General features: G+C 43.0%; 1 protein-coding gene across 1 annotated transcript in view; it reads right to left on the reverse strand.

The window, feature by feature from the left end:
- FKBP1B (FKBP prolyl isomerase 1B) overlaps positions 1-19,860 on the reverse strand; it is a 45,744-nt gene extending 25,884 nt beyond the window's left edge. The window contains exons 1-2 of the mRNA XM_057427635.1: positions 19,692-19,860; positions 17,059-17,106 (exon numbers count right to left, since the gene is read on the reverse strand). Coding sequence (XP_057283618.1) covers positions 17,059-17,106; positions 19,692-19,728 — 85 coding nt within the window. The 5' untranslated portion in view covers positions 19,729-19,860. The remainder of the gene's footprint in view (positions 1-17,058; positions 17,107-19,691) is intronic.
- Between the last annotated feature and the right edge of the window lie 2,430 nt (positions 19,861-22,290).

Here is a 22,290-nt window from a genome sequence, read left to right on the forward strand (position 1 = left end):
GAAGCATCTCCAATAAAATGCTCACTATCCTCTAATGTCAGTGAATTCCACCCATGGCAGAGCATTTATTTGACCATCATAACCCCGAACAGTTGAAAAAGCAGGTAACATTTTGATCAACACCATTTTGAAGTTTTCATCTGTATCTATACAGGAAAACATACCAAAGATACGGACACACACACAAAAAGGAAGAAATGCTAAAAAAAAGAAAAATTGACAATGATTAAACCTAGGGAAGCAAATGAGTTCAAGTTCAAATGTTGGTTATGTGAAGAATCACACTGATTGCCAGCTCAACCCTAAAAGCTATGAATCTAGGAAAGACCCAAAGCCTTTAGGGCTAATCTACATCATGAAAAGACCACTGAAGGAGAATGCAACCAACACTTCCAAAATATATGACAAAACTCTTAATTAATGCACCTGTATTCCAGAAGTGATCTTTGCCATCTCTTCATCTTAATTCCTACTTTAATGCAGGCTGTAGGATTTTCACTAGATAATTCCTGGTTGAATTAGAGCTTTCTCAGAGCAGATGAACTGACTGCAATTATTGATTGGTGTTCACTTATAAATCAGTATTTCCAGTCAAAACATATTCCTTATTTTAAGGTGAACTTGTAAATACTCACTTTCCAGCTATGATCTCTTAATGTATCAATTTTTTGTTCCCCATGTAAGGAGCAAAACATCCCTTAACCTCTGCTGAATAAATTCAGCATTTTATGTTCAGGAAGGTTTCCCAGCACTTGTGCCAGTCATGTCTCTTTCTAGCATTGTAGACTACAAAACTGAGCACACTATTTTTTACACAGCCATAGTAGCGAGAGGCCTCTGGACCTCCTCCTTTTCCTCAGTGCTCCTGTTCATATATTCATGGGCTGCAGTCAGCATTTTGGCTAAAGGACAGCCCTGGAGCTTGTGTTCAGTTGGTGGTCAACCATGGCTCCCCAAGCCTTTTTCAGTGTCACTGCTTTGCACGACAAAGTCCTCTTATCTGTAAGCACTGGCTTCATTCTTTCTTCTTCCACATCGGACTTTGTAAAGGGTTTTATAGACACTGAAATGTATTACTGACTTGTGCCCATTTTACATAGTAATCCTTATTACACTGTATCAATGGAATAAGACCCCTTATTTAGGATATATTTGTTAATTTTTATCAGCTTGGTATCTTTTGCCACTGATAAAAAGTCACTTACAGTGGGGCTAACACCAGTCCATTTTAAAGCCTACTGGAAAGTCCTTTACTCAAAAAGCCAATTTTATATCCACTGGCATGTTTATTTTTCATCTTTTTTTAGTTTCTTGTTCAAGGTATCATGAATTCCTTGCTGAAGACCTTGTGATCCTCTGGAAACATTGTCCAGTCATCTGTATAGCTACTCCTGGAGAGACAGCTTAACAACGTTTGTTATCCATAACCCCCAAATCGCTTGTCAGTGTTTAAGAGGCATTTGGACAATGCCCTTAATAACATGCTTTAACTTTTGGTCAGCCCTGATGTGGTCAGAGAGTTGGAAGAGACACTCATTGTAGGTCCCTTCCAATTGAAATAGTCTAGTCTATTTCTAGCTTATTCCATTCTATTCTACCCTGAAACAGAATTTTGCCACTATTACTGACCAAAAACACTGAAGAGAAAGACCAGCTGAACAAGGTATGATGTAACATAATACATTTCAGAACTCCAATACTGAAATAAAACAAGAACTGGAATTTAAAATGTTTTAAATACTGAAAAAAAAACCACCCACTTTGACCTGAAGGTTTTAACATTATGATCTAAGGTCTTTATACTTCATGAGTATGCAAACATACACACACCTGTATTAGAGACGTCTCATTCAAGAAAATCCAAGAGCAGGAAAACAAATGGTAAAAATCCACACTAATGAACCTTAAATACATAACTGATCCCATATTTAAGCTAATACAATATTCCACGGTGTAGGAGACACACCACAGTTAGAGAAACATTAAATCCATATGCCAACTACTTTTAAAGTTGTCTCCCTCACTCTTTGGCAAACAGTGGGTAGAGGACCATGCATGAGTTGTGGCTTCTCACTACAAAAAGGTCCTAAGTGTCTTCCTCACATGCAGGGGCAGTCATTGAGTCCACCCTCACTTGGCTCAGTATTTCTAAGCATTTCTAAATTAGCAAACACTGCTTCATGAGGAGCAGTAAAAGAAAGGCTCAGCAAAACAGAGGTTCTTGACTTGTAAACCCAAAAGCCATGAATCTTTTGTGGGGTGAAAAAGGCAGGCAGATAATCTTGTGCAGCACTGCCACTATCTGAGGGTATGGTGGGGAGGTGTCTTTAAATACATCGCCCTGGTAGGGCTTGTCATATCCACATTGTTACCATTCCTTGATCACAAACAAATGGGGTTCTGGCAAATCCTGCTGGGTGACAGGTTTATGCAAGTCATGTATGGAAGTTACCTTGGCTAGAGACATTGATTTATTTTCTGATAAGCTAATTATAAAGGCTTGTATTTGCAGTTGCTCAGGAGAAGGTCACAGTACTTTAACCAAAGTCATGTACATATGAATAACAGTAATTCTTTCTCCATGAAGAGACAACTTGTCTGCCTGTTCAAGGTAAAATGCTCTTGTTGAGAATCATAATCTCAGCCCTGACACGTGCTGCAGTCACATATTCTTTTGGATGCATTAAAACTCTTTCTGCTTCATCTCTGAGGAAGCAATCAGAAAAACAAGTTTAATCATTTAACGTACCGCTAGCCCGTGCTTCGAAGCTGCATGACAAGTAACGCTGAAAACGAAAACAATCAGCATATGACTAAACAAACAGACTAGAAAATTTTTCTAGGAGTCTATTATAACTTATGGAAATGGTAATGAAAAACTAGAAGAAGGGTGCTCCTACATGTAGTAAAAGAGTAGCAGGAGGTGCAGTGGAAGGGCACATTGAGGACATTCATTCATTCATTCATTCATGCATGAATGGCGCTGCCAGAGTATGTCTGGTTTCTCATAGATGGCAGGCTCCTTGACACCAAATCCAGAGAACACTTCACATTTGTCTGGCTTTTATCAACTGACACCTTCTTGGCCTGTATTTTACATCAGCTTCTCAAGGGAAAAAGAAGATGTAAGATAACTATTGCCCTAGTAACCCCCCCTTTTTCAACACAGCTACTTGTCCAAAAACATACAGAGGTGACCAAAATCTAAAGTAAGTCTGGCAAGCACTGAAGACTGGAAGCTATTCTTATCTCACTGCCCTCTATAAACACAATGGCTAACCGTGTCCCTTACTGCCTAATACAGCTGTCACCATTTAAATGCTTTGTAGTCTGCAAATCGGCCAGTACTACGGTGACAGACTAAATAATAGAAAGATTACAGGTTGCACAACTCCATTACAGTATGGAGGAGTGTTCTAGTCAGTCAATGATTCTTCCCACATTCATGCAGGGAAAAATCCAAGCCCAAGACTTCATTGCTGTTTTCCTACAAGGCAAATAATTTTTCAGCTCTCCATCACCTCTTGCAACCTGTGTTTATAGTTGCAAGCTCTCTCAGGTCCAGCCTGCTTTGTTTGAAGGAATGCCATCCAGGGCGACCCTGACACGCTTGAGAGGTGGGCCAATGCCAACCTCATGAAATTCAACAAGGCCAAGAGCAAGGTCCTACACCTGGGTCAGAGCAATCCCAGGCACAGCTACAGGTTGGGCAGAGAAGAGATTCAGAGCAGCCCTGCAGAGAAGGAGCTGGGGGGGTTGGTCAATGAGAAAATGAACATGAGCCAGCTTTAGTGTGTGCCTGCAGCCCAGAAAGCCAACCGTATCCTGGGCTGCATCAAAAGGAGCATGACCAGCAGGTCAAAGGAGGTGATCCTGCCCCTCTACTCTGCTCTTGTGAGAGCTTCCAGACTTTGACTGGAAGTATTATGTGCAGTGCTGGTGTCCTCAACAGAAAAAGGACATGGAACTGTTGGAACAAGTCCAGAGGAAGGGCAAGAGGATGATCAGGGGACTGGAGCACCTCCCATATGAAGATAGGCTAAGAAAGTTGGGGCTGTTCAGCCTGGCTGTGTGGAGACCTCATAGCAGCCTTCCAGTATCTGAAGGGGGCCTATAGGGATGCTGGGGAGGGACTCTTCATTAGGGACTGTAGTGACAGGACAAGGGGTAATGGGTTCAAACTTAAACAGGGGGAGTTCAGGTTAGATATAAGGAAGAAGTTCTTTACTGTGAGGGTGGTGAGGCACTGGAACAGGTTTCCCAGAGAAGCGGTCAATGCTGCATCCCTGGCAGTGCTCAAGGCCAAGTTGGACAGAGCCTTGAGCAACATGGTCTGATGTGAGGCATCCTGGCCCATCACAGGAACTAGATGATCTTCAGAAACTTCTGCATCTGAAGAGGAGCTTTGAATGTGCGTGATAGGAAGTCTTAGGGAAGCACTTCAGAAATGGCTCTGCAGTTTTAGTGAATCAATGTACTGCAAGCTTTAGTTACTTTATTGAAATAAAGTGAATCGTTACAATTAAATCCCCTATTATTCTTTATAGCAGGGAAGGATGGAGGCTTTAATCTGTTTACGGTGCTTATATAACCAATCAAATCAGTATTGGTTAGATCAAGACAGAAAACATAATAAAACCTCAAGTCCTTCATAATTTTCCACCATTCATCTTAATTTAAATAGTTTGTTTTCAAAAGTTAAGCACTTCTGGGGTCTGTTAGAAAAGAAACACGTCTTCCACAGCACTGATACAGGCTACTTATATACATATATATACACGCACACACATGCATATATCTACATATACATACATATATACATCTATATGTATCATGTAGGCTGATAATGTAATAAATACATAGGTAAATATAATAGATAAGGACTTTAAAAGCACATTAAATTCTACCTCATCTTTATCAGAGGCTTGCTGTGTTCCCTGGACAAATCATTTCCCTTCTGAATGTCCCTGTCTTCTAAAAGAAAATAAACAATGCTTTTCCCTTTCCAAAGGGGTTTATGAATGAAGGGTATAGCACTTCGATGAGATTCAAGTTTTTAAGTTGTCCACAGGAGATTAATGACAGCAGAAGCAGTTCTTCATGACTGTATCAACCCTGAATTTGCACTTGACTCATAAGTGTTTAGAACTCCTACACTCCCGGCCAGGAACTGGAATAAATGTTGGAAAGGAGATGAGCTGTATAAATGGTTTCACATAGAACAAGTCTTAATGGCACAAGCGAGGATCAGTTTTTAATGAGGCACTTCCATCCCATTCCAATGCCTTTACAACATCCCTTCTTATAGTTACAGGTTCTGCAAGTCCTCAGTGTTCAGATATAAAAGGTCATGACTTTTGAGTTCCAGCCAGGAGAAGGTAGAACATGACAAAATGCTCTCAACCCATGTTAGATGATAGCCCTCAGCTGTGCTGTGGCTGACTGAGCTAAGTAAGAGCTGCGAACCTGCCCCTGCTATGTATCTGACTGAAGACAAGGTGCAAATGACAGCAGAAGAAAATTCAAGAGCATAAAACAAAAGCTATTGAGGGGGTTTCTGTGCACATCAGAAGCTGCCCTGGCGGGGCAGGACAGCCACAGCTTTTCCAGAGCTGCTGCCAGCTGGCCACTATTGGACAGGAAGGGTTTGGGGAGATGGTCACACAGGCAATATGATAGAAGAACATGTTCTGCTCTAGTGAGTGGAGGCACTTGCAGAGAGTGATCTCAAGCCCAAGCCAAGGTCAGGTATGCCAGCATGACACTGCAGTAAAAGGTAGCTCCTCTCCATAAAAGGTAGCTCTTCTCCATGAAGAAGTTTTCTCCCAAATGGTTAAAGTTAGTCTTTCTGTTCCAACTTCTTCCAGAAAAAAGGAGAACAGTTCAGAATGAGAGAAGATTACATGTAACTCTGCTTTTACTCTCTAATTTAACTGTGCGTGGATAGTGGTCATGCACAGAGGTACTGCAAACTGCAGCTGGATGCTTCTGATGTGACTGCACATGTGCAGCAGGGTGACCATCAAGTAATATAATCTACAAGCAAGAAAGAACTTCCTAATAAGAAAAAATAAATTTGTCTTAAAATGAAAATGAGCAGAAACCATGCAAGGCTAATTCAGATTACAACTGAAGATAAGCCTGAGCTGTAAAATACAGATTCATAACTTTAAATACTGACACAAATTTTGGTTAATGTACATTCTTTATCTCAGACCGATATGACTAACCTGACTGTCTACAATGGAATGACTGCACTGGTGGATAAAGAAAGAACAACTGATGTCACTGATCTTGACTTCTGTACAGCCTTTGACATGGTCCCACACAACATCCCTGTCTCTAAATTGAAAAGGTATGTATTTGATGGATGGACTATTTAATGAATAAGGAATTCGCTGACTCCAGATGTCCACATCCAAAAAGATGCAGTCAACGGCTCAATGTTCAAATGGAGATCGGTAACAAGTGGCGTCCCTCAAGGGTCAATATTGGGACCGGTACTGTTCAATATCTTTATTAATGACATGGACAGTGGGATCCAGTGCACCCTCAGCAAGGTTTCGCATGACACTAAGCTGTGTGATGCAGCTGATTCACTTGAAGGAAGGGATGTCATCAGAGGGCCCTCAACAGGCTTTAGGAGTGGGCCCATGTAAACCCCGTGAAGTTCAACAAGGCCAAGTACAAGGTCCTGCATCTAGATTAGGACAGTCCCCAGTATCAAAAGGCTGAGGAACGAATGGATTGACAGCAGCCCTATGGAGAAGGATTTGGGTATACTGGTAGATGAAGAATTGTACAATGTATGCTTGCAGCCCAGAAAGCCAACCATAGGCAGGAGAACAGAGAGGGTCATGGAAATGGTCAGAGACCTGGAACATCTCTCCTATGAAGACAGGCTGAGAACGTTGGGCTTGTTCAGCCTGGAGAAGGCTCTGGGGAACCCTTGTTGCAGAGTTTCAGTACTTAAAAGGGGATAAGAAAGACAGAGAGAGACTTTTTACCAAGGCCTACAGTGACAAAACAAGGAGTAATGGCTTTAAACTGTCAGAGGGGAGATTTAGATTAGATATTAGGAAGAAGTTCTCCCCTGTGAGGGTGGTGAGGCACAGGTTGCCCAGAGAAGCTGTGGCTGCCCCATCCCTGGCAGTGCACAAGGCCAGGCTGGACGGGGCTTTGAGCAACCTGGTCTAGTGGAAGGTGTCCCTGCCCATGGCAGGGGGCTGGAACTGGGTTACCTTGAAGCTCCCTCCCAACCCAACCCATTCTACAATTCTACAATAGAGTTGGCAGCTAGCCTATGAATTCCAGTGTCAGATCCTCAACCTTCAAAACAAAATTTGTGGGAAAGGCTTTTCTACCAAAAATACAGCTTTCACGATAACAAAAACTGACTTCAATTCTTGAGGCTGAAAATTGTACATTCCAGTCTGGAAACGGCAACAGTTCATGGTGATGCCTCAGGAACTTGTCCACTGTGTGACTCATCTTCTATTATCTTTTATGTGCCCTAGATATGGCTAGATTTCACCTCTCAAACTATGAGGCCCTCCTCTTTTCCTGGAAACCCCTGCTTGTAACAGAAAAAGAAATTTGCTCACAGAGAAGAATGAAAGTATAAATCCCCGTAACTATAATCAATACATAGCATTAAAGTGTAATTTCCAAACACCTGCTTGTTTTGTTGCTATTTTTGTTTTTGTTTGGTGGGGGTTTTTTTTGCTATCTTTCTTAATGCAGGGTAAAGAATTTCAACAGAAAGATGATACTTTTAATGTTACCAACAGCAGCAACTTCAATGGGTTTTATCATTATCACTTTGGTCATTTAAAAATAGACAGAACCAATGCATGAGGGAGTGTATTGTTTATAGCAATCATAGATTGGAAAATGAACAAATCGTTAAAGTCTTTCCCTCTGCCCAGGAGGAAACCATGCTTACCAAACCAAAAGTCTTCAATTTCTCACTGAGAACAGAATAAAAGATGACAACTAAGCTGCTAATTCAAGGCAGCTGCATCAATGTGGAAAGGGAAGTGATTTAGAACAGCAAGAGAAAACTAAGAACCAGTAACTATGCAGGAGTAAATGGAAAAGTTTTGGAAGGGGAAATCAGACTTGGGGCACCACAAGCAGAGACAGCTAGAAATCAAGTGTGCCTCACAACCACTGCTGTAACACTGAGTTTCAGGAGTTCCAGGATGCTAGATCAGAGATAAAGGACTATACTGCCTGACTGCCCGGTCTGGCTGCTGCCCCAGCTACAAAGATTCACTGGCTGTGCCTGATGACACCATGGCTACAACTTTTAAGATCCCTCACAGTGATGTGCAAGGGAGTACAAACTTCTGCAGCCAGCAGTCTTGGGGGAAAAAAAACAGATTTACAATGCCCGTGAGTAACTAAAGCTAAATAATGCATCTCAATTGAAAAATGTCGCTTTCAATATAAAGCCCCCTGGCACTGGTTCAGCAAGACTCCGCAGAACTCATGCCAACACTGAATCACTGCTTCCAGCAGGAGTCTGTGTTTCCTCTGAGCCCACCCATTCCGGCACCTACCAGCACCAAAAGATGGGCACTGTATGAGCATCTTGGAATGGTCCTCCCCAGGGATGTCCCACACACATCACTGCGGCACTCAGACCAACCCATTTTGCTCTGAGGATCATAACCCTGCAGAGATCTCTGGTCACACAGCAATTGCTTGGGTAATACACCTGAAATGTGGCTGCCACGTTTTCACTGCAGAGATGACACCACATGTCGTGTAATTAAGAAAACAGCACCTCTTCCACAAGCCCTGCCTACCTGCATTGCCCGATTTAGGAACTGCATTAAGCTTTTTATCTAATCGATAGAGGCGTATCCAAAAGCTAACTATTTAGGTAGCTTAAGGTAACTAAGCTCTCAGTGTAGGCTTCTTAATTAAGTAAATACCATGCTGTCAGTTCTATTTTGTCAGTAAAGGCAGATGAGACTATGAGTGGTGCCAGCTGACAGAGTTTCTCATTCAGCTGAGGTAGTAAGCATTTGTACATTTTACACTAACCAATGCTACTCGTTGCACAGTTATTTCTTTGATTCTGGGGGGCATAAATTATTAGAAAATGATGTCATTCTTGCGAGGACCTGGAATCCTAATGATCACAAATTGGTGTAAACCTTTCAGGTCCTAGTCCTTAAATATACATATCAGCTGTTAAGTAGGCAGAGTGCCACGCTGGGATCATTACAAATAAGTGCAAAGAGGGCCGAGCAAAAATATTGTGTTCGAGAGCAGTGGTCTAATTTTCTAGAAGATGGCACTGGCTTGGAGTAGTTCTGAGCTTTTAAAAACTTGATGAACAGAGGCTGCAAGTCCCCTGCTACTTTCCATAATCTGCTTTGTGAACCCTTTTTTAACATCTTGAAATCTACTTCTTCAAGGCTTTTGTGAGGTAGGAGTAGGAGGTTAAATTATTTGCTATCAGTTTCATTTCTATGCACAAATAGGAAGGGATCATGACGCTACAATTCCTCCATGAAAGGAAATACTGTAGAGGCTAGTAGGTGCTCCAGAATCAAAGCTAGCAGTCACCAAATCATTCAGTGTGTTTCCTGCAGGGGAGCAAGTGCCCATATATGTTATCTTGAAGAAATCTTTTTATTATCTTCTTTACTCTCCAAGAAACTCATCCTGTCTTTTTCTTACATGAATATAAGACAGCAGTCACACACAATCCTGAATTCTTCCCTTTCTTTGCACAAAGCGTATTAGCAGCTGTCCCAGTGGAGACCACCTTTACGCGGAGAGACTTCAAGTTCCTAGTCAAGCCATCACTTCTCAGCTGAGGTTGCCAATAAGGATGTTTTCGGACAATTCCAAGCTCCTTTTTGAAAGTTTCGATCACCCACATTAAAAAGCACTTAAAACCACAAGTCATTTCAGTGACACTGATGGGCACAGTACATGTAATGCAGCATTCAGCACAGAAGAGGAACAACTGGGAAACTTGAGGCCACAGTTTATTACACCAACCCTCTTCCACAAGGCAACAATCTGGTATATTCAGTTTAAACTCACCAATTCAGCTGCTGTAGCTGCTATATTTTTTCTTACAAATTTCTGAACCTTTTTATATTCATCAAATCATTTTTTCCATGTGAATAGCCTTTTCTTATAGCAACTCTCACAGTACTTGTAAACATTAATTTCATCACCGTTTTCAGAGGAACAGCCCCCTTTTCTGCCAAATGTAAAAAATGAATGAGCAAGTAATATACCTGAATTGATCACTAAGCTGGCAGCAAAATACGTAGGAGAAATTTCTTCTCCTCAAACTTTTGCATCTGGACTCCAATCACTATTGGGCTGAAGTCACTGCTAAAACATTTCCAGAGGTAACCAATCTACATTAAATAAGCAAAGATGAGAATTTTACTCCTTTTACCAAGAGAGTTTTGAGACTTGCAAATAATTTCTGAGGGGCACTAAAAGACCACAGTCTTTACTAGGGACTAAAACTACTTTTTACAGTCATACTTCACCAAAGGAAAAGGATGCTCGCAAGTGCTTAGCTGCCACCAAGATCTCTGCAGAAGTAAAAGGGTTTCATCCTTCCAAACCAGGGCAATTTGAAGAAATTAAGTAAACAAAATACAGAAAATTGGCAGGCCGCAAAAGATGGACAGACATCACACTCTCCTGGTATAATATATCTCGGGAATATGCTTGATAAAACAATAAATATAGTCTAGGTAAGCAAGATTTAGCTGGTTATAATTAAGGCTCAATTGTAACATCTGTTACAATACAGTTCTTATTAACGATAACTCTTGATTGAAGTGTTCACTATCCTCTTCCAAACCCAGCTAGACAGCTTCCTGGAAACAAGGATTTTTGATTAAATTCCTTCCTTACCTCAATTTTCCCCTCAGGTAAACATACACAGCTCCCACTGAAGTGGTAGAGATGTCTCTGAGGACCAAAGAAGTAACATTCTCCTGTACTCACTGGGCACAAACTGCTTTCACATGAAACTAATGTACACCTAGTCATACAGATGCTGAAGCTCACAGACAAATATATGACTCTGCAAAAGTTACTCTGAATTTATGTTAGTCTTTTTGACAGTACATCAGTATAGAGAAATCTCTGGCTATTACTACGTACGCATAAGACTGGTTTAATTTTGATCCAAGACAAATAGGCAGATATGTTCTCTTTTTAGCATGAGTTATTTCAAGGGAATTGCATTATATTTGTATTGTATTAAACGGAAAATGCTTTTTAAAAAAAAAAGATGACAAAGGATATTCTATAAATTACTGTTAATCTGCACCTATGCAGTATGCTTTTGTTATTAAAAAGAATAAAAAAAAAGCTTTCAACTTCACAGAGACAACTGTAACTCTCAATGCTACATCACTGCCAAAGCTAAAGAAAAAATATTTTTGGTAATATACGGGAAAATAAGATGATGTGTTTGTTCTCACATCACTAGATAAAGAACAATTAATCATTTGCTCTGTCTTAAATAAAAGCCTGCTTCCTAAAATGGAATTAATTTTACAACTCAGCTGAAATAAATGGAGTAGTATTCATTTATTTCAATACGGAATTGCACTTTAAGCATTTTAAAAAAGCATAAATAAGTCAACTTCTCAGTATTGAAATGCTGAAGTAGAGAAGGAGGTGCTGATTCTCTTCTTCCTGGGATCCTGTGACAGGACATGTGGGAATGGTTCAAAACTGCACCAGGGGAGGTTTAGACTGAACACATGGAAGCATTTTTTTTTTTACTGAGAGTGTGGTCCAGCACTGGAACAGGCTTCCTGGAGACGTGGTCACTCCCCCAAGCCTGTCTGTCTTTAAGAAACATTTGGACAATGCCCTTAACAACACAGAATCATAGAACGTTCTGTGTTGGAAGGGATCTTAATGGTTATCTAGTTCCGTCCTCCATTAGACCAAGTCACTTTTGGCAAGCCCTGAAGTGGTCAAGCAGTTGAACGAGATGACTGTTGTAGGTCCCTTCCAGCCTAAATAGTCTATTTCTGTTCTATTCTGTTCATACACCTAAATGTATTTTGTGTGATTTTGTAGCCATTGATCTAGCTTAAAAGTCTATAGAAAATCTTCTCTGATAGAAGTCCAGTTTACTAAGCCATTAATGATTTAATGTGCCTTTATCATCTCACTATAACAAGTCTATTCCAGCACACCACAAATGCTGATCATCACCAATTTTATAAAAAGGTTAGTTGTATTGATATCATAGATTTACAGGTGGCCAAGGAGAAAGATTAAGAGGTTAAGAATTCAGCTGTGCCACAAGCTACATGGGACAACAGGAAAGAAAGCTTTGAATAACTTGGAAAAACCCTGCCCTCTCACTATTAAGCGCAGATTCGGGACCAGTGCACACAAAGCTTGCTTGAGGGCACACCACCACCCAACAGGAGGGTTAGGAATGGGATTCAGTTTCCCGAGTGCAGGTTTTACCCCCCAGTCTCTAGACAGAGTATTCCCGATCTCAGCAAAGGTTTTGTTTAGGCACATTTCTAACTGAAAGTCATGTTTCGTATCACCTTCGTAAATCTTTGAAAACTCTGCACTGCTAATTCCCATTGCCAGAGTCAACAAATGTAAATCACAGGAAATGAAACTGCACAAAATGTCTCAATTCCATTGATACACTCCAGGACTAATGACACTGTAATTTGTTTACTTTTATTACTATCAGTACTGCAATGTAACCTGAAGACCCAATCAAGATTAGGATGCCATTACATTAGGCATGAAGAAGGAGGCAGTTTGTATCTCAAATTGCTTGCAATCTATCTACATGAGACAGAAAGTACAACTATCATTTTGCAGATGGAAAACAGAAGGAGTAAGCAGATTGCCAAAGGCTTTCAGAAGCTTGCTCAATGAAATCCCTGACAAAAACAGGACACAAACCACTGCGCTGGAAATGCATTTTGGTGCCGATGCACTACCTTGTCCATTAATCCCATTATTTAAATATTGTGGCAAGTAACTTTTGAGACACAACACTGATGCTGGGTGATAAGAAGAAACTACTGTATTTGTTACATTTCTTAACAAAGATAAAATATATGGGAATCTGTCCACATTCTTCCATCACATACTAAGATCGGAACTTGTTTTCGTGTTCTGTCACAGTCTTTCTATCTAATCTTCCCCAATAATCTGGAGCAGCTAATTGTGTACTTAACTCAGGAAGGCAAAGCTGAAAAATCAGCAGGTGATTTACAGTACCAAAGTTAGGCACTAAGGCATGTTATGTAGCCAGAAAGGGCATCAGGTACTTCTGAAGGGTAATCCAAAAATCCTGCTCTAATTGTAAAGCAGCCAAGAACTACTCCTTAAGGCAGGGGCAAGATTTACCTAAACTAAGAGGTTCCTTCTAAACTGTTCCCTAGTGAGGTTGCACCTTAACTCTCATAGCTATGGGAACTGAGGTCTGTCCATTAAGGCATAAAATGCATTTCAGAATCAAACACAAAGTCTGCTCCTGAGGTTATACATCTTGTTAAACAAGGAGAGAAAGAGGCAATGTTGCCACATATAACAGCCTAATAGCTGGAGTGCTGACAGCAGAAGTGGAAAACTCAGTCACAATCCTCCTTCATCTTGAGGAGATTCCAGTTCTCACTTCCCACTTCTCCGGAACATGTAGGGACTTCAGACTAGAAACTACCCTGCTGAATCCCGACCTTGGCAATGCATGAATCATTCCAGTTCTCACTTCCCACTTCTCTGGAACATGTAGGGATGTCAGACTAGAAACTACCCTGCTGAATCCCGACCTTGGCAATGCATGAATCATAAGATCCTGGAGGATGAGCAGACAGGACTCTAAAGTTTTGCCAAATACTTAGGGTACCACCCTTTGGAACTCTCTGGACTTCTTCTGCGTGGACTGCCAGGACAACACATCCAGACAGCTTGCTCCTAACCGCCTTTTTTCCCCAAAGACACTTCAGAAGGAAGCCACAGGCCTTTATTCCTGTATTACAAGCAGTCCCCTCCTGTCCATGCTCTCTGCCATCACTCCCCATCACATGGTGAATGCGCATCTATGATATTACTGGAGAGGGAGGGCAAGATGGGGAGGTAAGATAAAACAGAGCCCACAGCCCATTCCTCATTTGAGTCTTCTTAAAAATTCCTAACTTGCTCTGGCAGAAGCAAGCCCCTTCTAGTCTCCTCTCAAGACATGAATAATTAGCATACAGGCAAAGTCTTTTCTATGCATGCGCAAAATCCTAGCCCTTCAGGGACTCATGGAACTGTGTTTATGCTAAGGAGCTGCATCGCCACATAGTGTGTGCGCTGGTAAGAGAGACGTAGGGCCACTACAGGAGGCTACACGACCTAGCAAGCTGTCAAGACTAGGCACCACTGTATGGGAAAATCACTGGATTTTAAAAAGTACAAAATTAATCCCTAAGACAAGGACTGGAACACAACTGCTTCAATACTCCTGCATGAGTGCCTGAATCAATTACCCTCTTGCCTGCTCCTTTTCTTCCCCATGGCTCTTCCATTCTTCACTGTTGAATGTCCCTAGCTAAACTGGAGCAGGAAAATTCAGCTTTCTCCTCCTCAAGAACATAATGGTTGCAATTAAGGATGTGGCAAACATGGCAGGGGTGTTGGAACTAGATGATCCCTTCCAACCCAAACCGTACTGTGATTCTGTGAAACAGAGCTCCGACTCTCTTCTGTTGGAAAAGGTAACTGAGCGTAGGTTTGCCACGTCCAAAACAACTGTTTGGTTATTATGCATGAAGTGGTTTCCCCATAGACAGTTTTTTTGACTGAAAGTGGCTCTCTACTGTGCTTGATGCTGGATTCCAAGCTGTGCTCAGAGCACTCCAGCGAGGTTAGGCTTTTCTGGGAATCCAAATGATCTCTAGATATTGGTGCAGTTCAGTCAGCGCATGGTTCCCCCATTTCCCAGACCACCCCACCTCCCTGCAGGTATCTGCCTGGCTCCAGAGGCACAAGGGCTGACACAAGGGCTGAACAACTTGTGAGCTTTACACACTCCCAGTACTAAGCAGCTCTGGAAGGCAGGATTCCTGGATCATTTCCTTGCACCTAGGAGTCTTAATTTTAGGTGAAAAGACAGATGTTCTGGATATCTCTACAGACATTTCTAACTTAGCTACTCACCTCCTAAAGCAGGACTCACAGGAGTGTGGTAACGATAAGCATTAAGTGCAATGAAGCCTAATAAGATTGTATAAATAAGACAGAAATCATTTCAAGATGAATCCCAGACATTCCTGGAATTGCATCAGTATGAGAAGAAATTATGTTGTATTCAGATAGAATAGTTTTAAATTAAACCTTGACATTCATATGCCAGCCTTCTCACATGCTTCACAGACCACTGGAAGAAAACACTTTATCCACTAACCATGGGCCCCCTTTAAAAATATTACCATCAACGACTGATTCAATATTGACACAGCACTGGAATTGAAAGGATGAGCTTTTTCTGATATATGTAATCTGAGAGTTAGAGAAGTTGCATAGCACCAATAGCAAGATATATGGAGGCAACACAGTTTACACTGGAGTTTGATTTAATGAGTTTTTATAGTCTTTTATGTCAAAGCCAGCTTACGACAGCCTCATCCAAGATGGTATCTTAACATCAGTAAGAGCACGCAGCATCTTGTTATCTTTCCACATTTACCATTCATACTATCTAGGAAGTTATCCAGCAAAACTGTGCTTTGTGGGAGCCACTGGCCTCATTTGGTTTTTGGTTTGTTTTTTTTTCCCATTTCAGTTCTTTCACATAAATTTATCTCAAACTAACCGGGGGTGGGAGGTGACAATTTTATTTCATAAAATTTCTGAGATTTGGACAGGAGCTGAAACATATCTTTCAACATCTTCACAAAAATAGCTTCAAAACATCTATTTCCAGAACTAAGTTACAGAGGAACGTTTATGAGAGCTGAGACTGGCATGGGTGACACATGTATTTAACTATTTGTAATTCAAACTACAAATCCTCATCAGAACAAAATACTCCAAATATACAAATGTACTGGAACTTAAACACAGACATCCTACATCCCAAGCCAGTGCACTAACTCCCCAAAGAGTGATATAATTGAAACTAAATCAAAAAGCTTCTTGAAAATATAAATAGGTTTACTTCATTAGTTACATTTACGGGAAAGTGTTCCCACCTTGCTCCAGCTGTAAGCTACAGAAACAAGCACAAAACCAAAAGCAAGCAACAGTTACCAGTAAGTACTTTCTTACTATACTGAATGCTATAAGGAAAATTTATCTTAAGGATCTAGGCCCAGATCAGTAGCTGTCAATCTTCCCCATCACCTACATTTTGCCGCCTTAAGGAAAAAAAACCCACATAAAATGGCAACTCTTGATGTGAACTTCCCAGCTGGGAATTAGGACTGCAGAGCCCTTTTCATTCTTTTGACAATTTACGTAACTATGTACAGCACATGACATTACAAACTGATTCAAAGGACATCTTCCCTCTGTGCAAAGGTGCAGCACAAACAGCTCCATTAACCAACTCATCACTTAAGATTCCAAGTCCATAAAGCAGGTGCTAAATAGACCTTGTATTGATCTTTGCAATCTGGAATGAATTATACTGCCAATATATAGACACATGCTTTTAAGACATATATAATCATTAATTGTTTGTATCAAGATCAAAGGCTGGAAAAATATGGACCCAGCATTTTCACTGCTTCATGCTCCATTTCATTAGCTAGCACAATGGCTTAAAGAATCAGGTCCACAGCTTCATCTCTTAGCCTCTCATCACTGAACACCACACCTGGCAAATCTGCTAGCATGCAAATGTGGACATTGTAGCCTGAACTGCTCAGCTACAGGTGAAATATATTCAGGAAACCCACCAGAACATAATCAAATGGATTGAGTGACAGAACAAAGCAAAAGATGGAACAAACATCTGAAATGGGAAATCACTCTTGAAATCAAGGCAGTTAATATCGAGAAAATATTCAGAATATGCCTTACCTGTGTAGTGCACAACACACGTCTGACCCTTCTTTGGAAAGGTCCGTCCTGTCAAAAGTATAAAAGGTTATTCTTTTGTTTTCTCTGATTGACCTTTGTGATTAGGCAGATTTATCTTGCCAGAGGAAAGTGCTATGCTGAGATTTGTACTGACTATGTATGTGTTGCCAAATCACTAATATGCAACACATTTTTCCCATGCCTTATACATGCAATTACATTCTGCAGGTGCAAAAGGACTGTCCAAACTTCACGGATTATAACCTTAAAATTCTCAGAATGTTTTTGCTGTAATTTTTCAAATAAACTTTTAGTTTGACATTGTGAGAATTTGCATTTGTATTCACGTTTCTAATGCCTTTCACTCAAGACAGCTCTACCAAGGGCTACTTTAATAAGCCAGGAAGGGGTTAAAAAAAAAAAATTCACAAAGGCAGTTTAATTTTGTAGCATCAGGAAACAATAAAGCAGTGATACACTGAGTTCTTTTAAAGGCCTGGTAGCTCCTCCTAAAATTTTCATACTGAAAGGAAAAGAAGGCTTAAACTATTTTATTGACACCGGAAAATGATATTACCATTTCCATTTTACCTGTTCTAGGTACTGCCAAAGGCACTAAAAGCTAGGGGAAGATTTTCCAGACTCAATTAGGTGTCATCAGTTTATTAAAGCAGCTAACCTTGATTTCTCAGGTAAGGTTGGCCAGTGGAGGGCCCAGGATGAGAACTTCAAGTTTGAATCAGACTGGTTACTAATGAACGTCCATATCAGAAAGCTCGAAACTGGGGATTCAGGTGTAAAGTGAGGCTCCTATCTTAGCTGGCTTTCTGGCCTCTATAGTTTGAATTAACACAATAACAAGTTACACATTACAGGTGCATCACAGGTTATAACCAAGTAACACAAACTATAGACTTGGGGCTTAGATGCCAAACCCACCATGAGCAGTAAATGGCAGAAGGGCAGGCTAAACACGATGAACTTATAACATGAAATTGAGAATATGGTGCTTCTGAGTAGCATCTGAACAGCCTTGTTCATCAACCTGGCTGGCTGGAATATCTCTAGCTACGGTGGCACAAAACACAGTATAGCAAGTACCCAGTCAGGTACCCGCAAGTGGAATTTCTCTCATTTAACTTTAGCCATCTAAAACACAGCGAACTATCATATGTCAGTCTCCTGGGCCTTCCCTGTTGACAGTGGAGAATTAGCAACGCCTGAAGAGAAACCCAGCCAATCCAGAGAGAGGCAAGATGAATTATTCTCTGGAGATGACTACAGAAAACCCCACAAGACTGCTTTAGACTAGCACCCAGCCTGAGGAAAGTTATGTGAGATGAATGCTACCCTGGGTAAGGTATTATTCAAATGATGCACTATTGTACAGAGATCCAAAAAAAGGAATATCAGACCTTCCTGACACATGTTCTGCTGTGTGAGTGTAACACTAAGTCAATGAGGCTGCATAAATTCACATCAAAGATGAATTAAAAGCAGAGATTCTCAAGACCACTGACTAGCTGTTGTTTTAAGACAGTGTTTAAAGTCAGCTGATGTTGATTAAGACTTGCAATCAAGAAAACTAACCCATATAACCTTATTTGGACCAGCATATTGCTTACAAAGCCAGCCTTGATATATTTAATAGCTAGGAAGTACTATTAGAAGGTTAAGTTGCACCCTTCTTTCTACTCTCAACCCTGCAATGTCACTTATACCCACACAAGCATTCTGCTTTTATATTTATGCAACCAAGACAAGAATTTGATCCCCAGAGCTAAACAGCACAGAGGGAGAAGCCAATTTCAAAGCACACACAAAGAAAGAAAAGATACTGGGCCAAGAAACTTAAGCCGAGATCAGCTTGAACAAATTATTTACGGATGTGTACCAGCCAAGGACGAATCTGGCCTTTTACATAGACACATACGGCTCTATGTTAGAAATTACATCCTCTAAAAAAATTACAACCACCACAACCTTATGAAACGGGGTTGTAACGCCACGGGAGAGCAGAATATCACGAACCGGCTCTGGAGAGGAGAGCCTGCGCCGGGCAGAGGCTGTGATCACCCGGCTGCACCTCAGCCCTCACCGGCACCACACGTTGAGCCGGGGGAAGCAGCCGCCCCGCCGCTCCCGCGCCGGGAGGGATGCGGCCGCGGCCACGACCACCCGGTGCCCCGCGGCGAGGCTGGCTGAGGAGCAGCGGAAAGTTTGCGGCGAGGCGCGCTGCCCCCGACCGCCGGGCTCCGTGCGGCGGATGCCTCAGACCAGCCCCCGCCGCCCCTGCTGCCGCCGCCGCCTCTGCTGCTGCCCGGAGAGACACCGGCTCCTCCTGCCGCTACCGCCGGGACCCCGCGCGGCCGCCTCTCCCCGCTCCCCTGCACCGGCGTTAAGTGCCCAAAGGGGACAGGGAAAGATAGCGCGGGGCTCTCCGTGCCCTCTCTCCCGCACCCCGCCGCCGCCCAGCACGGAGACCCCGCGCTCCCGCCTGTGCCCGGCGGCTGCCCGCAGTCTCGGAACCTTGTGCGACACCCGCCAGGTCGGGCCGCCCGTCGGACCCGGACAACCCCGGCCCCGTGCCGCAGGGCTTCGCCCTCCCCCACCCCTCCACGGCGGTCCCGTACCGTCTCCCGGAGAGATGGTCTCGATCTCCACCCCCATAGCGGTACTGGCGCGGCGCTGCCCGGTTCAACACCCCTCAGCTCCGTGCAGCCGGACCCCAGTGCAGGCATGCCCTGCCGCGCCGGTTGGCAGGGGCCTCCCAGGCTGCCCGTCAGCCGCCCGCAGCCAATGCGGGGCAGGGGCGGGGAGGCGCGGAGGGGAGGGAAGAAGGGGGCCGCCCGTCCCCGCCTGGGGCCGCCGCGGCTAGGGGCACCCACCGCCGCAGGCCTGGGGTGCGGTTGTCTACCCCCACGGCAGGGCCCGCCTTGGCGTTGCGTCCCCGGAGGTGGCCGCGTGTGGTGCCCGGCGGAGCGCTGACCCCGGTCCTGCCACTGTTTACCCCCGCCCGGAGACTGCTCGGCAGGAGGGCTTCGGGCGTGAGCCCGGGTTGGACAGAAGGGGACCCGGGCAGCGGGTTCCCAAAGCCAGCCAGCGACCGGGGCGGGAGGGTGTCAACACCTTCCTTGATAAGAGGGGCTGGGAGCAGAGCGCCCGTGCTTGCACCTTGCGTGTGCGCGGTGAAGCGGAGGTACTCGGTGCCTGCGGGTGAGCGGCAGCAGCGGCTGCGGTACCCATTGGCCGTGCCTCAGCCCCCCAGCAGCGGCAAGTCTCCAGTAGGATACCCGGAGGTAGCCCGAGTTCCAAATGTGCAGCACAATCTATAACTAACTGTCCTCATCCATGTTCTAAATGAGAAAATCGGTGTACGTGTTGCTCAGGTGCTCCCGTAATGGGAGATGATGACACATTCAAAAGCCTGTGCAAGAGACAGAACTGCTTCTGATGAGTATACCTGAAATAGATTAAAAATACTATGTCCTCCTAAACTAACTGCGCACATGAATTCCACGGTCCCCACTGACTCTAAAGGAATCTTTCTGTTTACAGTTCTGTGTGTTCTGGGTTGAAAAGTAAAAATGGAACCTCGACATCATCAGTTTTCCAGCTGAAAGAGCTGTCTGTATTCATCTAATTCCAATTTACACTTTTCTGACTGTGCTTTTTCAGAATTTCTATCTGTTACAAACTGGATTCCACTTAGGAAAAAGAATCTTCATCTACATGGGGCAGCTGTCAGGATAACTGAGCTGGGGAATTCCTGTGGTGTTTTGTAATTGTGATGATGTGCCCCTTGCAGCTACACTCTGTATTATACTCACCATCTCTCTGCTTTCCATGATGTTCTGATTGGACTATCTGTTCACTGCCATGCTTTACTGTATGTTTCATTGTGAGTTGGACACTCCAGAATTACTGGGGCTGGCTGGCTGAAGGTCCCGCAAAGTGGTCAAGTAGGGAAAAGCATGAGTTCAGAAGTGGTAATGAGGACTGGATGGAGATCTCTTTTAGCCTGCCTTCATCCCAGTTAATTCTGCATTGGTATGTAGATCATATCACAGAATGGTTTGGGTTGGAAAGGACCTTCAAGAACATAGAATCATGGAATCACAGAATAGTTCGAGCTGGAAAGGACCTTAAAGTCGTCCAGTTCCAACACCCTGCTATGGACAGGGTCACCTCACACTAGACTCTGTCACCCAAGGCTCTGTCCAACCTGGCCTTGAACACTGCCAGGGATGGGGCAGCCACAGCTTCTCTGGGCAACCTGTGCCAGTGCCTCACCACCCTCACAGGAAAGGATTTCTTCCCTGTGTCTAATGTAAATCTCCCTCTTTCAGTTTAAAACCATCCTCCCTTGTTCTGTCATTACTTGCTCTTATAAAAAGTCCCTCTCCAGATTTCTTGTAGGCCCCCTTAGGTACCGGAAGGCTGCACTAAGGTCTTCCCAAAGCAGGCACTTGCTTCAGTTCATCGGAATTGGTCTGTAGCAGTGTAAATTCTGAAAAGGGATTTTTTTTCAGTGCCACTCTCAGAGCGTCATTTAATTTCTCATCAGTACAAAGGTACTAAAAATGCATTTGAGAAACAGGAAAATGCCAGGGAGGAGGTAAGTGGCACAGAAACATTAAGGACACATGAACATTGCTAATTCCAGATGTGGCTCGGAGCCATTACAGGGTGACAAGAACACCACAGCAAATGCTGAGCATATAAGGGGAGCTATCAAGTGAAATTCTAGGTACACGGTGTCCTAGTAGGGGCCCTGACTTTACAGGAAAGAGCTGCTTTCATCCAGGCTCCAGGTAGATGTCTGTGTCCTCTCAGACAATCAGAACATCAGAAGGCATAACTGATGAATAAAAGCAATTTATAATTTGCTGGGTTCCCTTGAGCCTCTATAAGTACATGATTCCTTTGGTAAGGGCTACATATCTCTCCATGATGGTGGAAGAATAAGTGTTCCCGAGTCATGTTGTGTGACATGAGGATGTTGAACTTAATCACATAATATAGTTCAGAAGGGACCACAGATTCACATGTGATGGATCCATATTGTCATGACCACAGTCATCACAAATAACGGGCTATAAACACAGATTCCAGTATCCTCAGGCAGACATACAGCCATAACAAAAAAGCAAAATGCACAAGCCATAAAATGGGATTAGAAGGGAGCAAGTAGTGACCTATGTCTAAACCCACTGTCCTTCTAATCATCCC

The sequence above is a fragment of the Pezoporus wallicus genome, unplaced genomic scaffold (assembly GCF_028554395.1).
Source record: "Pezoporus wallicus isolate ANWC-B61680 ecotype Strahan unplaced genomic scaffold, APGP_CSIRO_Pwel_v1 contig_6464, whole genome shotgun sequence".
NCBI classification, from domain to species: Eukaryota; Metazoa; Chordata; class Aves; order Psittaciformes; family Psittacidae; genus Pezoporus; species Pezoporus wallicus.